We start from the raw sequence: 25,929 nt of genomic DNA on the forward strand, positions 1-25,929 counted from the left end.
ATTTTTTTTCCTGTGTATTGTACTGAAATTGAACCAGATTTAGCATAAACTGCTTAGGTATGGAAAAACTGGCAGCGATCCTCGCAGGCAATGCAGCAAGCCTCTCTGCTGCCTTCTACCTGTCAAAGGCAATGGGACGTGTTTGTCGGTATCACTACGGTGCGCGTTTCCGACTGGTGTGTTTAGCGTCCGCCCATGCATCATCCCCAAAAAGCAACAAATGACCTCGCAAATGCCCGAGTGCGGGCTGTCCGATTTCGCCATCCTAACGGTTGGCCTTGGAAATTCTGGAAAAAAGCACGAGGAAATGGGAGTGTCGCTGTCCCACCTCCTGGCTGCTGAAGCGTTCGTGGACTGCCACACTGGAGAGCGACCTGCAGCAGAACAAGCGTCTGCCACATCCACCACAGCTGTTGGGACAGCGCCAGGATCGCGACCGGCGACAGTATGACACATCTGTGATGTCACCAGGCGGAAGGAAATTGAGGGATCACTTCCTTGGACGCGGTAAACACACCAGTCGGAGACGCGTTGCAGGCTCCATAGTATTGCTGAGCCAGCTCGAAGGTGAGCAGGGGTCACCTGACACCTCCAGGGACGTCACCTTCGCTAGGGTTTCTTCTTCCTCTCTCCTCCGGTGCTTGGCAGGCAGCAGGGGGTGGAACTGTGGCGAAATATTAATTTGCAATTACGTCGTTCCTATTTAAAATTAAAAAAAATACATTCTTTTTTTTTTAGGTGCCTACATCTAAACTCTAACAGCTTTTTAGAATTTGAAAACTGCTTCAGCTTCCCTTTAAGAAGGTATATCAGCTACACAGTAACACTGTACCTAATGCATTCTCAACAGAAAATTGTGAAATTTCGTAACTTTAACTCGTCGACCGACTTGTTTTAGTTTTTTGTTTATCAGGAGGCGAAGGCAGTAATCCCATTTCTCTTGAGAAGAACAGTTTTTGTTTTTTAATCTCCTGCAGTAAATCTCATTTTCTTTGAAAACATTTTTATCACTTTTCTGTGATAATCCTTTTTTTTTTCTTGAATAACTTTTTTTAAATTTAGATTTTTGTTTTGTAACCACAAAATACTTATTTGCTGCAAAAATAATTTAATGATCTACATGCTTTCTTAATAATATCTGGCCTTCCCTTGTTCTTCATCGGACAAAACGAAATTTGAGGGGGGCGGGGGGGGGGGGGGGGGGGTCGTCATTTGGAAGCTGTAGTATTAGGGAAATGGGAACAAAGCTTCTAACTTGGATTCTGACGGAATGTTAAATTTGGCACCTTTGAAATGACCGTAGGTGCTGATCCCTTGGCTCACATCAAAACAGGAGTTTGAGAGGGAGAGATGTCTCAATTCAATCTGGAAGCTCATGTCGTTCTACTGCGACCACATTGAAACTGGGGTAAGTCTTTCTGGGACGGCACCTGGGCTCTGTCTCGGGACCTGTTTTGCCAGATGGCGGGGCTCACTCTGTGCGCCCTGGGCCTGGCTTCCAGGTGTTCCAGATCTTCAGCTGCTTCGGCTTTGTCCTGGGACTGCTTGTTCCTCGCTGCACCGACCCGAGCCTTTCTATACGCAACACGGCGCTCAAGTGTGTTCAGTTCTCCTTGGAAATCAACAACAAGAGCCAGAGTAAGTCTGCTTCCGAGCGTGCTCTTTGTGACCAGATCTGGCGGTGGTTTTTGCATTCCTCCTGGGCTGTCCCTGTACATAATGTTCCATTGCTCCCTCTTTTCAACCGCTAGGTCTGTCTTCCAAGGACGACTCAGACATTCACCTGGTCGAAGAGCTCCAGCCAATCATTCAGAGACCGGACCCTGATTCTCTCTACTCTGTAACTCAGGGGTTGGCTAAGGTGAGTTCAGTCTCGCTAGAAAATCGGCCAGAATTCTATAATTAGGCAATAAATGCTCGCCACAAGGTCAGCTTCCACCAACTCGTCCAAAGTTGGCCCTTCAAATATAGGCTGTACTTTTTGCTATTGCAATATAACTGTGTAATGCTTGGCCCTCCTCAAATGATGTGACATATAGTTTAATATTAAAATCAATGTTTGGTACATTGTTGGTTCCTCATCTCATTTGTATTGTGGCCATGGAACCGGGACTACCTTGTGCTTAGATTTGTCAGAATATTGCGGTACTATAAAATACCTTTGCCCAGTATCATTAGGAGCCTAAATGTAGTACTGTATAAACTCATTACAACGAACCTTGATAGTGATGAAGATTTTGGTCTGTTGTAAAAGGAGTAGGCAGAATGCAGATACTCTTACTACAGACTTTGACGTGGGTTATGACTGGAGTCTGTTCTAACCAGTGACACTGACGAAATTTAACCATGGATTTGTTTCTGCTGTGTCATTTATATACCATTCCTGCAACAGTTCTGAACAAGGACCAGCAGTATGAATTAAACTAATAATGAGAATGGATCATTAGGAAAGAACTGGTTTATTAAAAGTTTTGAACTTTAAAAGAGGGTAGTTATAATTTGTTGAGCTGTACTGATGATTGTCATCACTGCATGCTTTGAAAGGCTTATGAGGCACCAAGCGCAATGACGGCAGTTGGCAAAATTGTTTCCACCACTACCGAACCAATGCTGCGTAATGTCCAAAATAATTACTGCTGTGGAAGAGTCCACTATAATGAAATGGTGGACTACTTACATACTTCCTAATATAGTCCATTATATCCGAACGTATGTTATAACAAAATTTGTAATAAGTGAAGTTGGCTCAATGGCATAGATAGGAAGACCAACCAAACTTCACAAATCGGTATGTTACAACTAGAGCTGGGATTTCCGGGACATGTCCCGATTTTGAAAAGCGTCCCAATAACAGTGACCAATATACATCTATCAAGCAATTCCCAGTCGGTTTTCATCAACTCTGTTCTCCTAAATTGCCCTGATTTTACGTTGAATGTCCTGAAAGATTCAATGTTGTCCCGATTTTCCATTAAGTGTCCAGTTACTTAACTGAAGTGCCTGTATACAATGTGCCTTTCACCCATTGATAATATTTTTGTATCGGCAAGGAGCCAGCGTGGCCTTCTTTCGCCAACGGCTCCAACAGCGTTCAAACCGCATATGAGCCGGCTGCCTTCCCTCCTTCTAAAGCGCTGGATATACTATGCCACCGATTGATGGTGCCGCACATGCTTCTAATGGTTGCTGCCAACGAGTCGCCTTAACTCAGCATCTGCACCAGAAAGAGCCACGTGCGCTCCAATTGATCTGTGATGGATTCCGGCCATGTGTTGCCGTTTCCACGGCCTCTCTTGTTGGCACGTTGTTGTTGGGCAGCTGTGCAAAAGACAAACTTCGTAAGTCGCATGAGAAAAACCCTGACATAGAGTGGGTACAGTGAAACCCATTTAGAACGAACCCACGTACAGCGAATTATTGTCGATATCGAACTCGCAGAAAATTTAAATAAAAATGCATGTAAAAAGTACTTTTTTATGAAGAACAACATATTGGCTATATCAAACGCTCCCCCCCCACCCCCCGGCAAGGCTTCCAAAAATGTGCAAAAAATCGTCTTCTAGCCTGTCCCTTCCCCCCAAAAAAAAAATCTATGAAAGAAAGAAAATCGCAAAAGCTCCTGCCACGAACAAAATTGACAAAGAGAAGCGATTCAGAAGGAGAGAAAGCTAAAAAAAAAACACTGCATGCACGCACAGAAAAAAAAAAAAAAAAACTTCATCCCAAAGCGGTTGCTTACGAAGAGAAGTGATTCAGAAGGGGAGATAAGCTAAAAGAAGAAACTCTGCACTCCTTCAAAAAAAACCAACTTTCCAGCATTTTGTAAGAAGGTGTAAGCGAAGAGATGAGAGCGAAAGAGAAGCTCTCTCCTTCCAACGAGCGAAGTTCATTGTAAATGGTTTTTTCTATATCGAACTGTTCGTAGCGTTTCCTACTGCTCATTATAGACGGGTTTGACTGTGCGTTCACTAAAAACCCCAAATTGCGTTTATGACTTGGATGCCAAACGAGCCCTCAGGTTTTTGCCGCTTGTCTCCGTGGAAGTGGAGTGATCATTCTCCGACTAAGAATTTGTTAACAAAGACAAGGCACAGCCTAAGCAAACAAACACTTGAGATGTTCCTGACCACTTCCTTCAAGGCACGAGAGTATAGAATGTGTTATAATAAAAAAAGAAGAATCATTTCAACGCTAATAAACACTGCACATACAGAGGCGTACATTGTCCTGGAAAGCGTCCCAATGTTTTGCCATTTTCTGTCCCTATTTTGTCCCGATTTCAGCACTAATTTTGTCCCGGAAATACCGGCTCTACTTATAACCGAATGTCTGTTGTAATCAGATCTGCTGTAATGAGGTTATACTGTGCTATGTGCATTGCAGATTATTGCCCAGAAGGTACAGTCCATCCAGCTCCTTTCGCTGACGACTAGCTTGATGCTGGGGCTGACGGACCCGATCTCACAGAGTTCAGCAGGGGCAAGCGTCGTCCTCACCGGGGTTATAAAGCTGAGAGGAGGGGAACTGCGCGCCGAGGTGAGTCTCTTCAGGTTTAGTTCAGTTTGGTTTATTGTTCCTCAGAGGCACTTCAAATGAAGTGTTTTACAATGAGAGTTGCCGAATAACAGTTTGGATAATTATTAACGAAATACACATTTTGCATAATACATAAGAACACAAGTAAACAATAAATAAACAGTAAATGTAACCAATTAAATATTTTGATTAGTCACAAACATATGTTAAGGTGTGCCTTAGAAAAAAAAACTGAATTTATCGTGGTTAGTTTCAAGTGCAGTTGTTTCAGGGAAGGAATTACAATCTTTAAGTGCGTGAGAGAGTGGAGCAATTTTTAATTTATTGGTTCGATCTTGCTAATAAAGAATCTATTCTTAGGTTGTGGTCGCGATGCCATGAGGTATATGATGGAGGTTGACTGTAAGGATCTCTAAACGAAGAAGAAGAATGGTAGAAGCTATCTTCTCAAACATCTTTTGTAGTAGAGTCATGTCTGCCTATTGATGGAGATCAACCAGGTCAGGAGGTCTCATTCCAAATTTTGTGAAGCACTGCATGATGGAAAATTCGGGCAGACAGTACAGTGGAATCTCGACAATACAAACTCTCTTATTTCAAACTCGCAGATAATTCAACCTTACATGCAGGTCCCGTACAAGTCCCATCATTAAAAAGACTACCTATAATTTGCACTCGGCATTATTCAAACACATTTTTGGTCCCCCTTGAGTTGGATTTAATGAGATTCCACTGTATAACCTGTAATGCTTGGTTTGACCTTTCGCTACACCTGCAGTCCCTGGAAGCTTCATTATCTCTTGATTTGTCAAAGCATTTACGGTCTTGAGTGTCGATTTCACGTTACAGCTCTAGTCCGAAATGCGAAAAACTGGAAGGCATGCCGAAGAAGCACGGTGGGCTGTTCATGCTCATATTTTCTGCGATAGCGCATCTACACGCCCTGTCAGCTTAGCAGTACTGCTAAGCTGACAGGGCAGTGGAAGCTCGCCCAATTAATCGAGGACATGTCTTTCATTGTTACTTTGTGTGCAACTGTCCACAGAGAGTGTGATCATTTGGTGCATGACCGACGGTCGACTGGTCCAAGAACATGTAGCTTCCTCGACCCCCAAAGATAGCGGTGAATGTAGTATAATTTAGGTTTAGTCAAAAATAGTTGAGTCATAAATAAGCTAGTATGGCACCGTGAGGTTAATCCTGCATGTCGCTGATGCTACAGATTTCTAGAGGTTGGCATTTTTATGTATAGGTGATTTATAATAATAGTAATTATTATTATTATTAGAGTATTATATAGAAATAATGAGATGTTTGAGCTCTTTCATTTGTTGCGAGGGGCTATGATAAAAAAAAAAGGGTGCCTTTTTCATAGTAAAGAAGTAAAAGCGATAACTGTACCATGTTCACGCTCCTCGAGATCCCCACGTCGCTGTGTACACGCAGCACAAGCGGCTCCTTGTCGGTGGTCAGTGTGGGCGCGATACCGATCGTGAGCCAGGAAAGCCAGCCGTTCCCTTCACGCTCGCTCCTGGGACAAAGTACTGCCTTGGCACGGCGGCACCCTTAGGAAGAGTCTGCGGCAGTAACAACACAAGCAAAGGCGCAGGTTTTTCTGGTGTCGTTGGGGGGGGAAGGGAGGGTGTAATGTTGACGTTCAGCAATGAGCGGAGATGGGGATGCATGCAGATAAACGAGGTAAGGCTCTGCGGGGAAGGCGTGTGCAAGGCGACGAGTGTCGGCAGAACATATTTTACATTTCGAGTTGGGTTTGAGAAGTAGAGATGTTATAGTGAAATTGATTGTGGATTTACGTTTTTTGTGTTTTTAGAACCCTCCAACATTATGCGTAGCAGCTGGATGCTGCCAGTGGGATTTTATATAATGCGAGTAATGTTTGAAAATGCGTTTTGAAGTTATCGTTAGCAGATGACAGGGGAAGACGCTCCGCTGATGCTTGCTCGTCGCGCCGTTATTGGCAGGTCATCGGGGCTCTCCTCCCTTCTCTCTTCACGCGGCGCGGCCAATGGGAACACTGACCTCTTTCTTTTGATCCTTGAGGGAACAGAACGAGGGTTTTTCAATCTCTGCTGCGAGGACAGACAACTACAAACGCCGACACTGAAATCCCTGCAAAGTGTCACCCATTAAGCTATCTCTTAAAAAGAGCAACTTAAAATAGCAGTTGAATGGTGGTTAGATAGCATACCTAGTGTATATACCGTATTTACTCGCAGAGTGAACGCACTTTTTTCCGAAAAATCGATGCAAAGTTGTGAAAGTTGGGGGGGGGGGGGGGGCGTTCATTACGCGAAGTGAAATTTTTGCGACCGTATTTACTCGCATAATGACGGACCTTTTATCCTGAAAAATCGAAGTAACTTCTTTTCTCTTTGCGCGCGGCGCCCGACCCCATAACCTAACTAAGCAGTGCAAAAAAAAAAAGCTTTTTTTTTGTTTTAGTTTCTTGGTTTTTTGGTTTTTTTTGCCGCCTTTCGCAAGCTGTATTGTTTGCTTAGGCGAGGGCTCTCCGCTTATCTTTCTTTTCTCCTTGCGCGCGGCGCGCGCGACGCACGACCCCCGTAACCAAACTGCGCTGTGCAAAAAAAGAAGAAAAAAAAAAAGCTCCTATTTTTTTGTTTTTTTTTTCTCAGTTCCGTGGGTCTTTTTTTTTTTTCCTTTTTGCCGCCTTTCGCAAGCTGTTTCGTTTGCTTAGAGGGCTTCTCCGATCCTCTTTCTTACCTCCTTGCGCGCGGCGCGCGACACCCCGTAACCAAAATGCGCTGTGAAAAAAAAAAAAAAAAAAAAAAAGTTCTTTTTTTTTTTGTTTTTGTTTTTTCTTGGTTCTGTATTTTTTTATATTTTTGCCGCCTTTCGCAAGCTGTTTCGTTCGCTTAGAGCGCTTCTCCGCTTCTTAACTACTTGCGCGCGGCGGCGCGCGAACCCAAAGTCCAAACTGCGCTGTGCAAAAAAAAAAAAAAAAAAAAAATCTCCTCCCCATGTTTTCTTTTTGCTTCCGTTGAATCTTTGCGAATTTTTTTAACGCCTTTTGCAAGGCGTTTTGTTCACCCACGCTGCTCATGCATTCGCGACCTCGCTGCACCAGGATAAAAAAACTGCGTTCATTTCGCGCGCGTGGGGGGAGGGGGTCAAAATTTTGACGTCCGAGTTGAAGGTGCGTTTATTACGCGAGTGAAAAAAAAAGTTGAAATTTTGAGAGCCGACTTGGGGGGTGCGTTCATTACGCGAGTGCGTTCATTGTGCAAGTAAATACGGTATTCTAAACATGGAGGGTATGTAAAGGGCTCTGTTTCCCCACATTGTATTTTTATGTCGGAATATTTGCAGGTTGGGCACATCGTGGAAGATCTTCGCAAACAGCTCTGGCACATCCACTGTCCGAAAACAAGGACTGGAAGCCTTCAGATTGTCAGGACCCTAGCAAAGCACCACCTCAGCCTCGTCGTGAATGCTCTGCTGTCCTCACCATTACCCTTTGATGAGTATGTGGCAGTACAAACCGTGCCTTTCGAGGCAATGCATCTTCCGTTCAGGCTGCCTGAACTGGGCTGTTCTCAGTGCTTGCTATCGTGGAACGGTGTTGCATCTATCTTGCTCAGAGGGAGTTGCATGTTTTGAAAACTTACCTCTTGACAAACTCCAACGTGTTTTGGAGAATTCATTACTTTTTTAATAATGAACATTGGTTGGGTTTTTTTATCTTTAAAGCAAAATTGTTCTATTGGAAAGCTGAAAAAGAAATAGCCTGGTTTATTATACTCTCTTCCTAACTTATCATATCATCCTGTTAATAAAAATAAACACTGAATATAGAGTCAACCAAGATTTGCCAAAAAAAAGTGATGTAGCATAGCACGCAGCCTTACTCCGGCAAGCAAACTTTTTTTGGACATAGAGATGCTTCTCTAAATTTGGTCTCCGACATAAAATTTGTTTGCCTAGTACGAAGCCATAACCCAAGAGAACACCTTCACTTATATACACCAGAGACTAAATTAATAATTGCAAATAAATAAGCACTAGAGATTGTTTGTGACAGTGGGCAATCTGGTTTTCAAGGCAAGTGTGTGACTGCTGGAAGGCCCTGGCCAAGGATCCTGAGACTGGGTCCAACATTGTGAGCCACCTCCTGGAAATGTTTGATAGCCGGGAGGCTGTTCAAGAACATCCCGACCCGAGGAACCAGAAAGCTACCATTAAGGTGGCCTCTCCGGAAGTTCTGGCGGTAAGCGGACCTTGTGTCAAGCCTTTTGGATTACCCTAGAGGCATAAAGCGTGGCTATGCCAGGGGTGAGCTCTTTCACAACCAGAATTGGCGGACTCGAAACACTTCTATTTATTTTAGTTTCTGATATTTCTAAGTTTAATTCTTGCATGCTTATTTAGGGTCTAAGTTATGTACCGAACCGAGGGGTTAAACAGCTAGTGCTTATTTTGGGCCGATTTCGGGCCGTTTGTGGAGGCTGCTGCACCGTGCTGTTGTGAGATGTTTGTGCTGTCCACCTTCTCAGGGTGTCTGTGCTGTGCAAGAGATCTTCCGAGTGGCTGAGATGGAAGGTTGCACCCGGGAAGTGTTTGGCCACGTCTTCTCTGCACTCCTGCTTGTGGCAGCCAGTTATGTTGGCATTCCACCGCTTCCTGCTCAGCCTTCTGGTGATCCCAAGGGAGCGACTGGAGATCACTCCAAGCTGGTTCCATTGCGGTGAGAACACCCGACGGCTCGTTTTGTTTCAATGAAGAACGTGTTCAGGCCTACTTTTTTCCGTCAATTAATTTCAGTACCTCCAGAAAAGTCTTGGAGTGTAGAAAAACAGGATGTGCATACACATCCTGTTTTTCCGTTGACAGTATTTTCCGTGTAAAAGAGCTGGACGTGTGTGGCATTTCTAGGTTTCAACAGTGAAAGTTTAACTTTTACACTTGCGTCACTATTGCTCGGGTAAATAGCTAGTAGCTCTTTGAACCAGATGCTATCAGTTGCGACTAGATATTTCAGTGCAGGAAGAAAATAAGTAATTGTTTCATCACATACTTTTTTAGGTGTACGCTACACGCTTTCGAAGCCTTTCTGTCTTGTGCCAGACAAGATGACGTCGTCAGCGTCATGTCCAAGGAAGGCCACTGGCTGAGCATGGAGGAAGAGGAGCTCTTTCCGGATTCCGTTGCTGTGCTGGGGCGGTGAGGTTACTGCTTTATGCTTCTCTGCTCAGTTTCAACACTGCTGCAGTCACACCACATATGCATACGTGACTTTGGGTGTGCGTGTTTTGCAGTTTCTTTTTGAGCACCTCCTCCCATCGACAAAAAAGTTCCTGGTGCATTTGCATACAGTCCTAACGAGTTTAGTCTTGCATTGAAATTTGGTGTTTTTGTCTTGCTTCGACTCGTTGCTTCGCTGTAGTGACTAATTCAACAAAAGCAAGTCACTTGGAAATGGAGGGCTGAACTGGAATGCTGATGCTTCTTCCATATGGTCTCTGCAGTTCACTGAGCAGAGGGTACACACAATGCTCCGACTTGAATGGCTGTTCTCACTGACGTGGCACTCTTTTGGAGCCGAGTCAAACAGAGAATGCGAGATGCGACCCAGATTTTGAATATCTGGAAGTTGTTAGTGGAACACGATGAATATTAAAAGGCACTTAAGGACGGGGACCAAGAGAAGAAACACAACGCAGGACAGCACCCATTGTCTAGTGTCTTTCTTCTTTTTGTCGCTGTTCTTAAGCACCATTTAATTTCCATTATGTTCAACATATACCAACTGACCCAACTCTTGACTCTATTGAAATTGTCAGTAGCTGAACAGGTCCTCTGGTTACATTTCATGTGGCAGTGTGTCTCTCCTCCCAACCAAGAAGGACAATTAGGGGACAAATTTTAGCGCATGCAGAATGTAGCTTGTGTGAAATCCCTCTAAGAGTTGCAGTTGAGTGCCGTGCTGATATTACGAACAGCCTTTGAAGACACCAGTTTAACTCGATCTAAAAATGCATTAAAAGTTATATCATAAAAATTTTCCCTTTCCATCCCCCCTCTTCCCTGCAGTTTGCATAGTCCTTCTGATACAGCCACATGTATTGGAGTTAAAACCCTCCAGTTTGCAAACCACTGCAGTCATTTTGAGTATGATCGGCTTACCGGAAGCTCTTTCCTGCACGAGCTGAGGGACCGATCCCCGTTGCCTTCCTGTCCTACCAGGCTCATCTGTCAGCACTGCCCGCGCCACGTGCCGGCAATCATCACAAGCCTGCACAGCTCGCTGGCGACGCAGAAGGACTCCCAGCGAGTGGCGGTGGTGGCGCTGTTCACGGAGTTCCTGGCCCAGAGCTTCCCGGGGAGCCAGCCCCTGGTGGAGCCCCTGATGGGCGACGTGCTGGGACGCCTGGTCGACCCGTGCCTGGCAGTGCGACGCCTCTGCATCCGGGGTCTCGCCTGGGTTGGGCGCGCCGAGGGAGACCTCGTAAGTGCGGGCTGCGTCCCAGAAACGGGAGGGTACCGGCCTGGAACGGCCCAGGGCTAACCAGTGTAGGCGTTTGTCTGCATTCTCTACTGGCCAAGTGGCCCAGGCAGCTCGAGCGAATAAATCTGAATTATGTGGCACGTCGGACACAAAAAAAAAAAAAAGTAAAGGAGTGCCACCAGGATCGAAGAACAGATTGGTTGTTGTGACTGATGCCAAAAAATCTAGAAGAGGAGTGTAGAAGAGCATCAAATATGCACAAAATGTGCTGAACGTTTATGCAAAGTGTGCGGTTCGCAGCATTGAACCGGTCGAGGTAAATAGGTAGGTTGGATCGTCCACGGCACTGGAAGAATTAATGCTGCTCTTTAGTCCTGCTGCTGGCACTCTTACAGTCTTTGTCAGCGATTCCGCACCGCGCAAAATGTGGTCTCGGATGCGTGGCCTTAGTGACGTCAAAAACTGCGAGCTCGTATTTGATGTAAAGACATCCAGATGTAATGCATCTCGGTTTCTGCCCTTCCAGCAATTGTGGATGTTGTTCATATTCTTGTTGTATTTTTTTTGTTTTTGTTTTTTAGTGCCACCCACATCTGGGACGATTTGAGGTAGCTTTCATATGCTCATTTTGCACAAATTTTATGTGTACACTATAGAGCCATCAGCCACTTTTATGTCAAGCTGTGGCAATTGCATCAGTGAGATTTCTCCTCATATGCATATCGATATATGCTTCATATGAGAAGAAGCAGTGAGCTTGGTTCTTGTTCTATGTGTTCACATGCACAAGAAACGAGCGTTGCGAATTGTTATATCATGTTTCTGGCTTATATGAAATAGCTGGTACTCACACACTCATTTATAGTTCACCCTTTCAGAGGCATTTTGGTACTATATCTTGGAAAGGATTATTGCATTTCTGGTAAACGTCACGCAATCCTCAATGCACTGCCTCTCAAAGTTATTTTTTATAACTCTTGAAATTAGTATTGCAAAGTACCTAATTTTTGCCACCCCAATTTCTCTCATATTGGACATAGTAGACATACTATTATTAACGCCTTAAGTTTGTGAGTTTCAGCAAACATTTCAGCTTTCCAAAAGCAATAAGAATTTTTGTTCAGTTGTATAGTATTTTGCAAATTTTGAGTTGCTCAAAATTTACAAAGAGCAGGGGCACGCAAAAATGTGGAATTTTACAATACCTTACTCTGCAATGCATGAATAGCTCTCTCTATTGCAAAGGCTTGTAGGACGAAGCTAACATAAAGATTTTGAGTGTTCAAAAAGAGTGGGTGGTGTGAAGGATGTCATCTGGAGGTAGTGTCAGTTTCAATGTCCAGATGGGAAGCTTGTTGAACTCATTGCTGGAGGCTGCTTGATGAAAGAATTGCAGTAGTCCTTGCCAGGTTCCCTCTGACTTTTCTCCCCGTGTCTGTTCACCCTTTGCTTTCCCCGTAAACCGGAAGTATGGAATAGGGGAACTGTGGATGGGGGTAAGTTCTCATCTTCATCGTTGACGGCTGTCGTTGGCTAGCTGTCCCGTACTCCCACCCTTTATGCAGCCAGTCCCGTGTGTTGCTGCTTCCTTCCACGCTTGGGCTGTGTGGCTGGTCACAAGAGCATTCTCGCTAACAAGCAGCTGGTTGGTTGGCCAGAAAAACGGAAATTGTTACATGTTTGCCTCAGCAGATGTTTATAAAACTACTTCCAACCTAGTTTTACACTTCTGCCTTCATTGTTCAAGCAGCTTGTTCGTTGCTCTCATTGCACACAAACACACATATATGGAAGCTTGCTTAACATTTCACATTCATTATTGCGGTCACCAAATAGGCCGCTGCTGAACAGCACAAGCACTCACTCTGCTTTTTTTTTTTTTTTTTTTTTTAAGATAACTTTTTTTAGCTTGAGGCACCATTAATTCTAGTCTCACTTTCATATTTGCAGAATGCAGACACTCTTTAGTTTTTCACATATTTTATACAATGTGCAGTAAATAAATAGGGCGGGGCGAGTATCAGTTTAGGTCATGTGTGTATCATGTATCAATCACAGGAGAATGCTCTTCTCACATCTGGTGTCAGGAGTTGGATTGCGTTAAGGGGAATAAATTACCAGTATCACTACTACCTATCAAAGACAGAAAATCCAAATCTAAAGATGTTACTGTTGCAGGTGACCAACACTGAATGTAATCTCTCTTACCATCAATAAGTGTGGCTTGTGACTGCATTCTCCATTTCCCTTTATTTTACTTATCTGTAGCTATACATTGCTTAGGGATTCTTGCCAAGCTGAAGTTTGTTCTAGTACATAGTAATTTCTAGTGCTAAGAAGCCAGTGGCTACTGGTATTTTAGTTGTGTTGAACGACACCCTCTAGGTGTATAGTTATGCTTCCTAAAGTTTAAGTTAGTCCAGTTATACTGAAGCAAAGTCAACTGAAGTTGTCATCTATATGTTATAAAAGCCTTCGTATCTGTCTCATAAGATGCGAAAAAAAAGTGTAAATTGTAAAAGAACTGGGGGCACACTGCATTCAGTTTTACCTTTTATTTTTATAAGCAATAATCCACTCAAATACTAGAAGCATGGTGAATGGCACATTGTTGTTGTGGTTGTTGTGATTGTCGTTGTTTGTTGTGGCTGTTGGTAATTTGCTGTTTATTGTTTAAATGTCGCTCAGTCTAGATGCCACACTTTGCGCTGTTGCAGGTTCACCGCTACTCTGGCACTGTCCTGTCTGCTATGATAAGCGGAATGGACGACAAAGATGATTCCGAACAGAAGATAATGTTGGAGGCTGTGAATGGCCTCACAACACTTCTTGCTCAGGCAGATGAACATGATGTCAGCAGTTTCATTGTCACTGTCTCTCTTCGGTTGCGCAACATGTTTGAGAAAGTAAGTTTCCTACACTCTTTTTTCTCTGCATGGTTTCTCCTCCATACAACGGTATACAGTAATCCCTCTTTATAACGGTCAACGGGACGGCAAAAAAATTCGACATAAGCGGTAATTCGAAAAAACTTATAGCAGCCCTGAAGGTGGACGGGAACACTGCGGAGCACTCTGACCATATATTTAATCAAACAAACCTTGGCTATGAACAACTCGCGGCAGCTTTACCGAGTAAAAGAATAAATAAGTGGAGTTTGCCGATAATTTTATCTCGGCATCAGTTCTGAAACTGCTCCAGGCATCGCAAGAACACTATCACCGCCGCTGCACTCTACTTTGTTTTGAAACAACCGTAGGGTGTTTCGCGTCTCCGCGGTCGTCGGCGTTTCCCGAGGCGGCTCTCCGACGTCGCTTCATGTTGACCCTGGCCGCACGCAAGGTCTACCATCGCAGCATCCATGGCAGGAGTTGTGCGCCAGCTCGGCAAGCATGCTCCTAAGAGACCATCCGACGTGCACGAAGCACTTGGCGATCTTTCATCTTCGGTTGCAGGCACACTTTTTCTTGCATGAGAAACTTCTCGAGCCCGTCTAGTATGCCTTGCTTGTTCCGCAAAATGGTGGACAGTGTCGAACAGCCGATGCCGTAAGGTAGAATTTTCGGGGGATTTGGGACTCTCAACTCTCTTATCTCAATTTTGGGGGTTTGAGACTCTCAACGCTCTTATCTCAACCTCGCAGTTTTAAGCGACTTTCGGTGAACACTCCCACTCTCCCATACAATGCACGTGTACGTTGCTAGCGCGCCCGCTCAGGCGTGCATATCGAGCTCCATCGCTCCTTTGACCCGATTCCGACAGGAGTTGGGCAGCGTCGGCCGCAAGCGTCATGAGTAGCGTCGGAATGTGGAAACTGCTCCCTGGCCCCGTCGCCGCATTGGCATCGGAAGCGTCACTTTGCGCGCTCTGCCCTCCATCACCGGTTTGCTCAGTTCTCTTGTTTGCCGTTTTTCCAGTTTGCCGTTTGCCTCGGTGAAGAAGGGGCACGGAACGTAAGGGTCTCCGTGCACCTCCGTGTAGGCTTGCATGCTTTCGGCACCTCGGCCTTCGTTGTTGGCCGCCGATACACTTAGAATAATCCAGTTCCAAATGCGTGCATTTCGGTTGGGACCATGTTGAACTTAAGTAAAAGCAATAATTAGAAAAAAGCAATTTCGTTAAAACGAGGGATTACTGTACATCATAAATATGCCGTATACTTTCTGGTTTTAACCGAAAAGGGCCAATAACATCGCCGGTGTCAAAAATAAAAAATCTGCTGAAACCGAAAAATATTTGTTTTTGAATATTTTCATACAAGCAACAGTTATTTGTTGTTTTTCACAAAAAATAAAGTTTCAAAACATTTGTCGGGCTCTTTTTTTTTTTTAACGGTTGTTTTAGGTTCTTAAGGTGTCTTAGGAATCGAGATGTTTTTTCTGTCGGTACTGGTTACCTTGACCTTCAGTTTATGTCCCCAAAAGTTTGTCCGCCTTGTGCCCTTTTGTAGATTGCCCCATTGAAGCTAGCCCTCCTTTGTGGACCCTAGTTGGGTGATTTGAAGTGTCTTTCCTACTGTTTGGGTCAAAGCATGTCCGGAAGCTGCATTCACTAGGCTGGCCCCAGCTGAAAATTCCCATTAGATCCAATTGGAATTCTAACTGGTTTTAATTGGAGCCAATTGGTTTTAGTGGGTTCCAATTGGAAACACACTGGCCAATGGGTCTCACCAATTGGAAAAAAATTTCCAGTTGGAATCTTAATGGGTTCCAATTGGTTCACATTGCAGTGACCAATTGGTTGTCCCAAAACGTAGCTGGTACCAATTAAAAATTCCAATTGGAATCTAATGGGAATTTTCAACTGGTGCCAGTACTACTCTCCCAAGCCTTTTCGGACATTTTGAGACTTCCCATGTCTAGCGCAAATGTAGAGAGCGCATTATCGAAATTACGCCTCAACAACAGGAAGGAGCGGACGGGAATGACAGATGCTTGCATGCATATATTACAATAATGAAGTGTCAAGAACATTGTGTATCAGATGTAAATAAAAGTTAAACTGTTTCTTGTCTTGATTGTCTGTATCTATTCACAACTTTTTCCATCTATAAGAACTGTTTTTAGCATCTGCTCAAGACAATTCGCCGGAATGCACCCGTATTTTGGAAATGACTAAACACCGAAAAATATCTCCCAGTTTTCGACATGAATAAACACCGAAGAGTATATGGCCTAATTATAATAGTGCATAGTCGATATTTTATGCTATCCTATCGGCAAACCTATCTGCACTACATGTGTTTTTACCCAGCTTGTCTTTAATTGAAGTAAGGGGAATGGCACAGGCTAGCTGGTGAACTATCATACTTCTATACTTATAAACCCCGAGACAAGGGAACAAATGAAGAGAAACAAGAACGGGGACAACGCAGCGACATCTCAAGTTTTGAGATGTCATTTTGTTGATTTCTTTTGTCTTTCTCTTAATTTGTTCCCTTTTCTCGGTGGTTATAACTACAAGTGTGTTGTCTTTATTGTAGTTTATTTTGTAAAGCAGCACTGAGATTTTGTCTCTTAAACTATTTTTGTTTCTTTAGAACAACGAGCAATAACAAACATGTAGTATGTCATGCGCATATTATTAGTGCAGTTGACTGTGAAGGCGGTGGTATATCCATCTTGTCGTCCCTCAAAAGTTTTAAGCCTTGATGATTTAATTTCTGACGAGTATTTTTGTTTTTGTTTTATTAGGACAAGGGCGAAGTGCGTGCAGCTGCCTTCAAGTTGTTTGGTGACCTAGCCAAGTTTGGGCATGGAGAGTGCAAAGACGCATTTATTGAACAGGCCATGAACAATTTCATCACGTTGCTTGTGCATTTGAACGAGGACGACAGGCAGGTTGTAAAGGTAAGGATGGTGATCAGTGCTGCCTGTTTATTTTTCGATAGTGCGAAGAAATACAATTGCTTAGTTTTGGTTTCAAATGTTGTATTGTAGTTTTCAGAAACAAAGTTTAATTGTTTTTTGTTTTTATTCTCATCAGATTTGACTTACTTTTTGTGTTTATTATCTGGAAAGGATTTTTTTTTTTTGATTGTGAATATGTATGTTGTAAAATACCAGGCAAGCGCTCACCCAAGATTTAGAGATAATCGTGAAAAAATGGGGGATGGGCGCTTTTCCGGTCATCAGTTTTACATATCGATGTACTGTGCATATTTTCTCAGATCTTACAAATTTGGGCATGGGCACTTAGTCTGGTATGGGCGGATGCGCAGTATTCTACGGTACATATAAAAATTTACTGTTTTCTTGTTATATGTGCATATTTCCATTTAACCCAAGACCATATGTGGTTTTTGTTTTGCTTATATTTTTGAGCACTGGGCAATTACATTATAGTTTGCGGGCTTCTAGTTCCGATTCTCTCGGACCCTGTCCCCAGATGAATATGACGCTACAATACTTCGCTCTCGGCAAAAGGGTTTATTTACTCACTTATTGCCTGGGGGGCTTCGGTATTGGGGAACGGTCATTAGCGAGGCCGGGGGGAAGTCCACTGCAGCTGCTCCAAGTCCCAGCGGTGGTCGTCCACACCGCGTCATGGGGATGTCGTCGTCCAGGGTCGCTGTCTGGTCCGTTCATCGAGTCCGCCGCTCGACTTCGCGGCCCGCACTTCTCCGCTCCAGCGTCCGTCTCCCGCCGAATCCCGCGCCAGCGTCCTCGTCTCCTGTCACTGCTGCACGCTCGTTGCTGTCCGCCGTTAGAGAGAGTCGCCGTCCGAGAGAGAGCCTTCCTTTGTCTGGCCTCCCCTTTTAAGGCTTTCCTAGCTTTGTCCTTCCAACCGTTGAAGGGGTGCTTGCCGCGTCCCTCCCGGATGGCTGTAAACATTCCCCGACAGGACGGCAGAGGGAAGCGGGAAGGTCACAAGAAATGGGGTAACGCCCGGACAGGACGGCGGCGGGAAGCGGGAAGGTGACGGGAAATGGGGGAACGCCCGGACAGGACGGCGGCAGAAAGCGGGAAGGTGACAGGAAATGGGGGAACGCCCAGACAGGACGGCGGCAGAAAGCGGGAAGGTGACGGGAAATGGGGGAACGCCCGGACAGGACGGCAGCGGGAAGCGGGAAGGTCACGGGAAATGGGGTAATGCCTGGACAGGACGGCGGCAGAAAGCGGGAAGGTGACGGGAAATTGGGGAACACCCGGACAGGACGGCGGCAGAAAGCGGGAAGGTGACGGGAAATGGGGGAACGCCCGGATAGGACGGCGGCAGAAAGCGGGAAGGTGACGGGAAATGGGGTAACGCCCGGACAGGACGGAGGCAGAAAGCGGGAAGGGGATCGGAAATGGGGGGAACGCCTGGACAGGACGGCGGCGGGAAGTGGGAAGGTGACGGGAAATGGGGTAACGCCCGGACAGGACGACGGCAGAAAGCGGGAAGGTCACGGGAAATGGGGGAACGCCCGGACAGGACGGCGGCAGAAAGCGGGAAGGTAACGGGAAATGGGGGAACGCCCGGACAGGACGGCGGCAGAAAGCGGGAAGGTCACGGGAAATGGGGTAAAGCCCGGACAGGACGGCGGCGGGAAGTGGGAAGGTGACGGAAAATGGGGGAACGCCCGGATAGGACGGCGGCAGAAAGCGGGAAGGTCACGGGGAACGGGAAGAGGGTCTCCACAGGTTGTAGCCTAAGAGCAGATGGTGGCATTCAGGGCAGTGCTCTCATGGGGAGTTTGCTGATGCCATGTGAAGGAGTGGCAGTCTAGAAGAGATTGGGCTTCAGATGTAGCAATATAAAATTTAAAAAAAGCTTCTTTATTTGTCAAAGTGATGTATAGACTATTTAAAGAATGGCAGAACATGCACGGACAAGCACAAAAGACATAGATATTGACAGGCTATGTACCCAGCCTTAGCATAACAAGGAACCTTAAATTTCACTGGTCATCTAGATTGTAATTACTATATATGATTGTAATTAAGACATGTTGTAAACTTACCAAGTTTTTTTCATTGATGCATGCCCATTCAGTTTCAAAACTACCCTCGAAACACTTTACCGCAGCCACTAAACGTCCGCTCTCTAAAGAGTGACTGTGCATTTATACTCAAAACTAGCAAGCTTTTGATGTGAAGTGCTAAAGCTGGGCAATCAGTCAAATGTGAATGCCAAAAGACAAGTGGTACCACATTTCAGTGCACTGCACGCTTCATGTCCCCATAAAACTTTGGTAGCAATGCTTCATTCTCGTCATTGGCTTCGACTGAATGTTTTAAAGGTGCCCTCGTACATTGAGAAATTGTGGGACATTTCAAACAATCCAAACCCCCATCTTCAAAGGATAGCAACCACTGGTCCCAAAACACTGTTTGTTGTTGGACCCTCCCCCAGCATAATAAAGGGCAGTGCCAAAGATACGCTAACGATTTACAAAATCGCAGAATGACAACACCCCACTCCCGCAGAAACGCCCGTCAACTGTGCCACACTGCTTTAAGATATACTGACCTATTTTGGATAAAACCTAAATCTTAAAAATGAGTATGGCATAATTTTATTGTTTCACCATAAAATGCCGGGGGAGCACGCACCCACTTTCACTGAAAACTGGATTAATCTATAGTAAGTTACAGGTCAAGAAGGTAGCGGCAAATGCCCCTCAAAGGGAATCCTATATCCCTCCGCCACTTCCGCATCCAATAGCATCCCATCGTTTCCTTGACGTCGCGGCCAACGCATGAGGAGGGTCTTGCCTTTTTGTACATGTTTGCTTTATCTTTCGACTTTGACTTAGCATTGTGGAAGCCACGAGAGGGAGATTAGAGTTTTCCCCGTCCGATGGAAACGAATACGACTTTTGGAGATTAGGTTCCCCTCCGATGGATACAAAGGCTGCTTTCAGGGGCCGGTTTCCCCTCCGATGAATACAAAGGTCGCTTTCTTAAAAAGTGGGATCGGAGACAAGTTGGAATCCATTGAAGTGGAACAAGGAGCGTTTCCAGTGAACTCTTCTTTCGACTGCGGAGAGATTTGAAACGGGCACATCACGCTTGTGGGAGGAGCTTCTCCTGCCTTCTTAATTTGTAACCCACTATAGACATGGGCACTTGTCCAGTCAAATCAGGCGCTTAACATATAATTTGCAGAATTCCCAAGTTTGGAACAAATTAATAGTGGGCGCTTGAACAAAGTGGCCACTTCTGCGGTTTTATTACTTTTTGGTTTAAATCGAAACGTAGAACCCTAGGTGCAATTATTGCAAGATGGTGGGCTGTACCACATGGTTTCTATATTTGTTTTGGTTTCTTAAAATTTTTGCAGGCTTGCAAAACAACCTTGAAGAAACTCGGACCCCTTTTGGGGTCTGAAGAGATTAACAACATGTTTCAGAAACACCTGCCCAACGATTCTTATCTACATTATGCAGAGTTCATTAACGACCTCTCAAAAGTTGTGGTGAGTGAACAGTTCTTCATAATTTTCCTTTCTTAGGATTTCACTTTTTGTTTGGGTCAGCCTACACACAAGACAGTGTGTCACAATTGTGCTTATTTACGAACAGACTTTGACTTTCTTTGCATGCCTTTCTAGGTGAATGACTTCGAGGAGCACATGGCTAATTTTGTGACCCTGTGTTTGGGACATCTCAAGAGCCCTCAAGCTGTGATTCAGTGCAATGCTGCATTACTTTTGGGTCAGTACAATCTTAACTTCCTTATTGGCATGGCAGTAGCAATGAAGAGCTGTCTTGGTGGAGGCCCATAGTTAAAAACAAAATAATGAAGTGTGTTCCAACATTTGCAGTGGATGCCGTATTTGCACAAATATAACCCGATTTTTTTTTTTTTTTTTTCGAAATTACGTGCTCCAAAACGCACCTCGCGTTATATTCGGAATAAGTTCAGCCACGAGGCGTGCGAGTCTGGAGAAAGCCAGAGGAGAAAGCCATCCCTCCGGCTCAATGCAAAATATCTAGTGGGAAAAGAAGTGGGGGTGTGGAAGGGAATTGATTAGCTATTTGGCCACGTGAAGGGGCGAATAGAAAACATAAAAAAGCATTTTTATCGCTTTTGTGTTGGCCAATTCGTTGGCCAATTCGAGCCAAGCCAAGCCGGGCCAAGTCAACACAAGCCCAGCTAACACCACCAAACGCGTTTACGCAATCGTGCAACACGAGGAATAGACTACTTCCATAAAGCCCTGCATGCAACACGGCGCGCTTTGCACTCTGGGAACTAGTTGGCCAGGGGGGAGAGTGGCATGGTTTCGGTTTCGATTGACACGTCGACAAGAGGTCACACACACAGCGTGGACTATTAACGGCCGTTATCTCATGCTTTCTGGTCCCGAGAGCGTTGTTTGTGGTCTCTAAACTAACCTAAATGGCCAGACCTCGAAGCTTTAGCACAAGCCCGAGACGTTTAGCTTGTCTTAACGCATGCCTGCTGTATTTTTGTACTTGAGCCCTTCTGTTAGCGTTTCGAGGTATGTGTACGAGCCAGTGCTGGGAATTTGGACGCTGCGAAGCTCAGGGATCTTGGTTGTGTACGAATCAGCAAGCTGTAGCAACCAATAAGTATATATGCATACATCGAGCTCGAGCCTTCACATTAGTATTGTTGATCAGGAAGTTTGTTTCCTGCGTCCATAGACGAAATATAACGTTTTGGGATTACTTTTTTTAGGGGCGAAGCTCCTTAGAGGCTAGCCATGTCCGTATGTCCGTTTGCCGTCGGGTGCACGTGCTCCTGCTCGTGAGCTCATGTGCTGGTGTAGGGAAAAAAAAAACCGCATCTCCACGTGGTGAATGATGTTGATTGGGGCGAAGCTCTGGTGGTGCTTGTCTGTGTAGACGGTGAGCCGCAGCATGCCGAGCCTTTCATTCGTTTTCATCCATGTCAGAAAAAGAATGTGTGGTATGGAAATGTGGTTATATACGCATTTGAGCACTTGACCTCAGCGTGAGATGGATGAAGACGAACGAAAGGCTCGGCATGCTGCGGCTCAGCAACTACGCAGACAAGCACCACCAGAGCTTCGCTCCAATCAACATCATTCACCACGTGGAGATGCGTTTTTTTTTTTTTTTTTTCTTAATATGCCTGAGTACGCGAGGTAAAACTCTAAGGCACCATTGAAAAGCTCCATTTAAACACACTTCTCATCTCTTACCTGTACTGCCCCACAGCACTGCACGAAGTGAAGTTTCCACCCCCTTGCATTCCACTAATATTCAACATTGTGTATGTGCATAAAGTTATCCTGACAATCATATAGGCACATTCGCACATACAAACCGTTTTAAGAAAGCAAAAGTCGAGCACTTGTTTTAAGAATGTCGCACCGTTCGCCGGAGGTGCGCCGGACGGGCATGAACCCCTATGCGGTGCGCCAAACGAATGAATTTATTCAAAGCGCATTTGACGGTTGCTAAGGGCTATAATATTTGTTATGTGTTTGCTTCCTTCCTGACTGAGTATGCCGAGATAATTTCAGACAGACCGTTCAGGCACAGATCTTGGGCATCAGGAAAAGCTTGTGCAAAAAGGCTTACAGAGGAGTAGGGGACGCTTGTTAGGGCCCCCGTCGTAGCTAGCCGATCTCAGTGTTTGCGATAACTTATTCTTCTATCAGCATAAAATTTGAGTGTGAGATATGTGATGACACGAGGAAGACATCATACTAACTTTTGTGCAGTAGTGAGGTCGAATTTATTGCGTTTCCTTAAAAGTTCATGCGCCAACACTGGGCTCAGCTTTGATAATCCTGTGAAGATGCGGCTTGCTTTTCGCCCAATAAAGTAACAAGAAGCGGACGTTTGGCAAGCAAAATATGTGTAGGCTCAAGGTGACCAAATTTCAGTTGTAGTTCACTGGTACTAGACGGGATTACTGACATTGAGCTCAAAGATGCACTTGTGGGGTGGGGTGACTAAGCCACGTCTTACTATGTTTGCATACGCATGCACTATATCCTGTGTTTCATGAACCAAAAAAAGTGCCCCGGCCTTCGTTCTGTATCGCTCGAGAATGGAGTGTATTCTGCATTCGTAAAAAGTCCGGTAATTGAAAACGCAATCAGCGCGTTCGGTTGTGGCGTGATAGCATGAGATGAAGCTGCTCACTCGAAACCGAAACTGAGTGGCCAACTAGTTCCCAGAGTGCACTGCGTGGTATTTCGCCGCGATGGGGCGCGTAGGTTTTGGAAGAAGTCGATTTGTTTATGCAGAGGGACCAGAAGAAGAAGTGTGATTGTGTATCGGATTCAGCAGTCTTTTTTCTGCCTGCGCATTCTTTAGTTTCTGCTCCAGAGTGATCTGGTGTTTGTGTGTTGGTGCTTCTGCTTCCTGCCTTGTTTGGATTGTGGGCTGCCGAGGTGCTCGCACGAAAGAAAAAGGAACTACCAGACAAGCAAGTGCCGTGCTGCTGCTTATCCGCGTAGTCGCCAAGTGGATTGTAAACGGAAGGACCTGAGCAGTGAGGATGAGTGCAGTCAAAACATAAACTGATATTTCTTCTATTTCTATTGACTTTTCACATCTGCTATGCCCCCGATGCGAGAAATCGACGCGGCCTCGGTTCGCGTTATAATAGTAATAATTTTTTTTTTCTTTTCTTTTTGAGGGCATCGAAATTTGTCCTCGCGTTAGTATATTCGTGCAAATACAGTTTTGTGACAAATTTTCCATATTAGTATGTCTTTTAGTTTTATGTATCTAGTAGGCCATTGGCTAATTCTATCATTAATAAAACATTGTGCTTGAATTTAGTTCTGCCAAACTAGGGAGGACTCTGTCTAGCCCTGAATCTTCCGCTAGGTAATACGAGGCTACTTACTATACTCTAACTCACTGGTAACTGCTGTATGGGCTACCCATTCCATTAAATTGTTAAGCATACAGCATTTTTATTTCCACTGCATCTTCAAAAGGAACCTTGCGGAGCTGAAAATGACAGCCAATATTTCCATTGCTTCTTCTGGACTAAGTGTTGTAGCAAAAAGTTTACCACTAGGCTGAGGCTTTCCAGGAGATTCCTTTTCGAGTACTATTCGTACCAACTTCTGCTACCTTCGTGCTTTCTTTGGATGTCTGTTCCATCGCTGGTTTACCTAGAATACTTTGCCGAAAATTTTAGATATTTTGGACAACTGTAGATGGTTGAGCGTGTTGGTTATTAATTTACGATAAGGAAAGAAGGACATTAAAGACAAACAGACAAGACAGGCTTTCGCTTTGTTGAAAGCGAAAGCCTGTCTTGTCTGTTTGTCTTTAATGTCCTTCTTTCCTTATCGTAAATTGGACAACTCGTTTTATAGTTAAAATGCGTAATGCCGTTTAGCATCTTAGCTCCAAGTGCAACGAGATATTGCGGAGAACCAGCTGAAGGAAACAACTTTGTTCCTCTTTTCTCATCGTGTTCCAAGGTTTCCTGCTCGGCAACGCACCTGCAGAAATGCACGACTCCCTTCCCTACGACCGGGTCTGTGCAGCATTGATTGTGCTTCTGAAGGCGGACACTGTCGAGCAGCGTACAAGGGCAGCCGAGGCGCTGAGCCTGCTGCACAACTACTGAGACGACGAGAGGCCTGTGGGACGCGTGTTTTTCAAGATTCTGTTTTGTCTTTCTAGGTTTCAATGAGGCCTGCACCCATTAGGTTGAGCAGTGGCACAATTATCTGTACACATACTATCGCATATCATTGATTTGTACAAAAACGGTGGCGGAGCTATCTGGTCGGGGATATCACATAGACTCTCTCACCAGTGTACGATAAGTTTGACGTTTTTTTTCTTTTTCAATGTAAGAAAGATTACAATGGAGTTGGTTATGATTGAGCTCATCGAGAGAAATGGATGGCCGTCGGAAACTTCTCCCGAGTCTTGGCAAAACAGCATGCTAGGGAAATACCAACTCGAAGTTGCTTCTGTGGTCGGTGGCATCTGCAATCATGGCCTTGCCCACTTTCTGACATTACTGGGTCGTCGCCCCCCCCCCCCTCCCCCCCCAAGTTGCATTAGAGCCTCTCTCTTCCACTGGTCCTCTGCATTCATGTGTCGGGTCTCGGGTCAATGTCCAGGCTGGCACCTGGTCGGGGACTTTTCACCATTGTTCAAATGGTGGAACACGTTTATGCTTGCATGGTTGGACTAAAACGCTAAATAGGAGAATGAATTCCAAGTCTCCAGTTGTATCTTCCATTATGTCCGGTGTTTTCAGGCTTGCGAGGGTCAGTGCAACACAAGCCCAGCCTCATTATCAGCGGGGCATGGTAACTTGTTGCGATGGTTGCGAGTGCTGCTGCTCACAACTTAGAAATACCGCTGTCGGTTCGAAATACCGCTGCGGTTCACAACGATCTCATTGTGATGCTAATGGTGAAGGCTGCACTATGCTAAACAACTTCCAGCACATTTCTCTTAACTGTATATTTTAAACTGGCTCATAGAAGTTGTAGAGAGTGCCAAAGTCAAGAAAGTGCAGACTGTTTTGCTCGTACAAGTCATTAGCACAGTTATTCAACGATGCAACTCGTAACGGCTGCACCTTTGCCGATTTCGGGAACTAAGTACCGTTGTAAGAACCACTATTTCAATTTTACTGGCTACATTGCAAAGCATAGCCAACAAGTTGAGGTTGTCGCCACTTGATTATCTGCAAGATTGAGTGATATATAAAATTTTGTTGTTCTGTCAATTCATTGGGCATGAGCTAAATAAAGGTATTTTAGTCTTGAAACCTGTCTGGAAAATGATTTCTTAAACGAACTAGCACGTATCAAAACTTGCCACAAAAAAAAACGGAACACTGCACTCAAAATAAAACGATTTTTTTTTTAGACTTGTATCTGGAACGTCTTCATCGTCCGCTAAACAAAACCGGCCTTTCTTTTTCTTCTTGTTTTCAATTCTGCTGGAAAGTTTTCAATTTTGCCGAAGCTATCATTCTTTCTGCCAGAAAGAA

At 44.8% G+C, this 25,929-nt stretch overlaps 1 protein-coding gene across 9 annotated transcripts in view; it reads left to right on the forward strand.

Annotated features, from left to right (window-relative positions):
* Positions 1 to 25,704, forward strand: part of LOC8026867 (maestro heat-like repeat-containing protein family member 1) — a 45,632-nt gene extending 19,928 nt beyond the window's left edge. For all 9 annotated transcript variants that reach the window (XM_040499372.2, XM_040499378.2, XM_040499376.2 and 6 more), the window contains 14 exons: positions 1,304 to 1,408; positions 1,503 to 1,638; positions 1,752 to 1,861; positions 4,384 to 4,536; positions 7,885 to 8,039; positions 8,617 to 8,782; positions 9,069 to 9,259; positions 9,598 to 9,735; positions 10,759 to 11,020; positions 13,738 to 13,926; positions 16,714 to 16,869; positions 20,288 to 20,422; positions 20,558 to 20,660; positions 24,392 to 25,704. In XM_040499372.2, coding sequence (XP_040355306.1) covers positions 1,304 to 1,408; positions 1,503 to 1,638; positions 1,752 to 1,861; positions 4,384 to 4,536; positions 7,885 to 8,039; positions 8,617 to 8,782; positions 9,069 to 9,259; positions 9,598 to 9,735; positions 10,759 to 11,020; positions 13,738 to 13,926; positions 16,714 to 16,869; positions 20,288 to 20,422; positions 20,558 to 20,660; positions 24,392 to 24,540 — 2,148 coding nt within the window. In that variant the 3' untranslated portion in view covers positions 24,541 to 25,704. The remainder of the gene's footprint in view (positions 1 to 1,303; positions 1,409 to 1,502; positions 1,639 to 1,751; positions 1,862 to 4,383; positions 4,537 to 7,884; positions 8,040 to 8,616; positions 8,783 to 9,068; positions 9,260 to 9,597; positions 9,736 to 10,758; positions 11,021 to 13,737; positions 13,927 to 16,713; positions 16,870 to 20,287; positions 20,423 to 20,557; positions 20,661 to 24,391) is intronic.
* The last annotated feature ends 225 nt before the right edge of the window (positions 25,705 to 25,929 follow it).

This window comes from Ixodes scapularis, unplaced genomic scaffold (genome assembly GCF_016920785.2).
Source record: "Ixodes scapularis isolate PalLabHiFi unplaced genomic scaffold, ASM1692078v2 PGA_scaffold9__187_contigs__length_104089568, whole genome shotgun sequence".
NCBI classification, from domain to species: Eukaryota; Metazoa; Arthropoda; class Arachnida; order Ixodida; family Ixodidae; genus Ixodes; species Ixodes scapularis.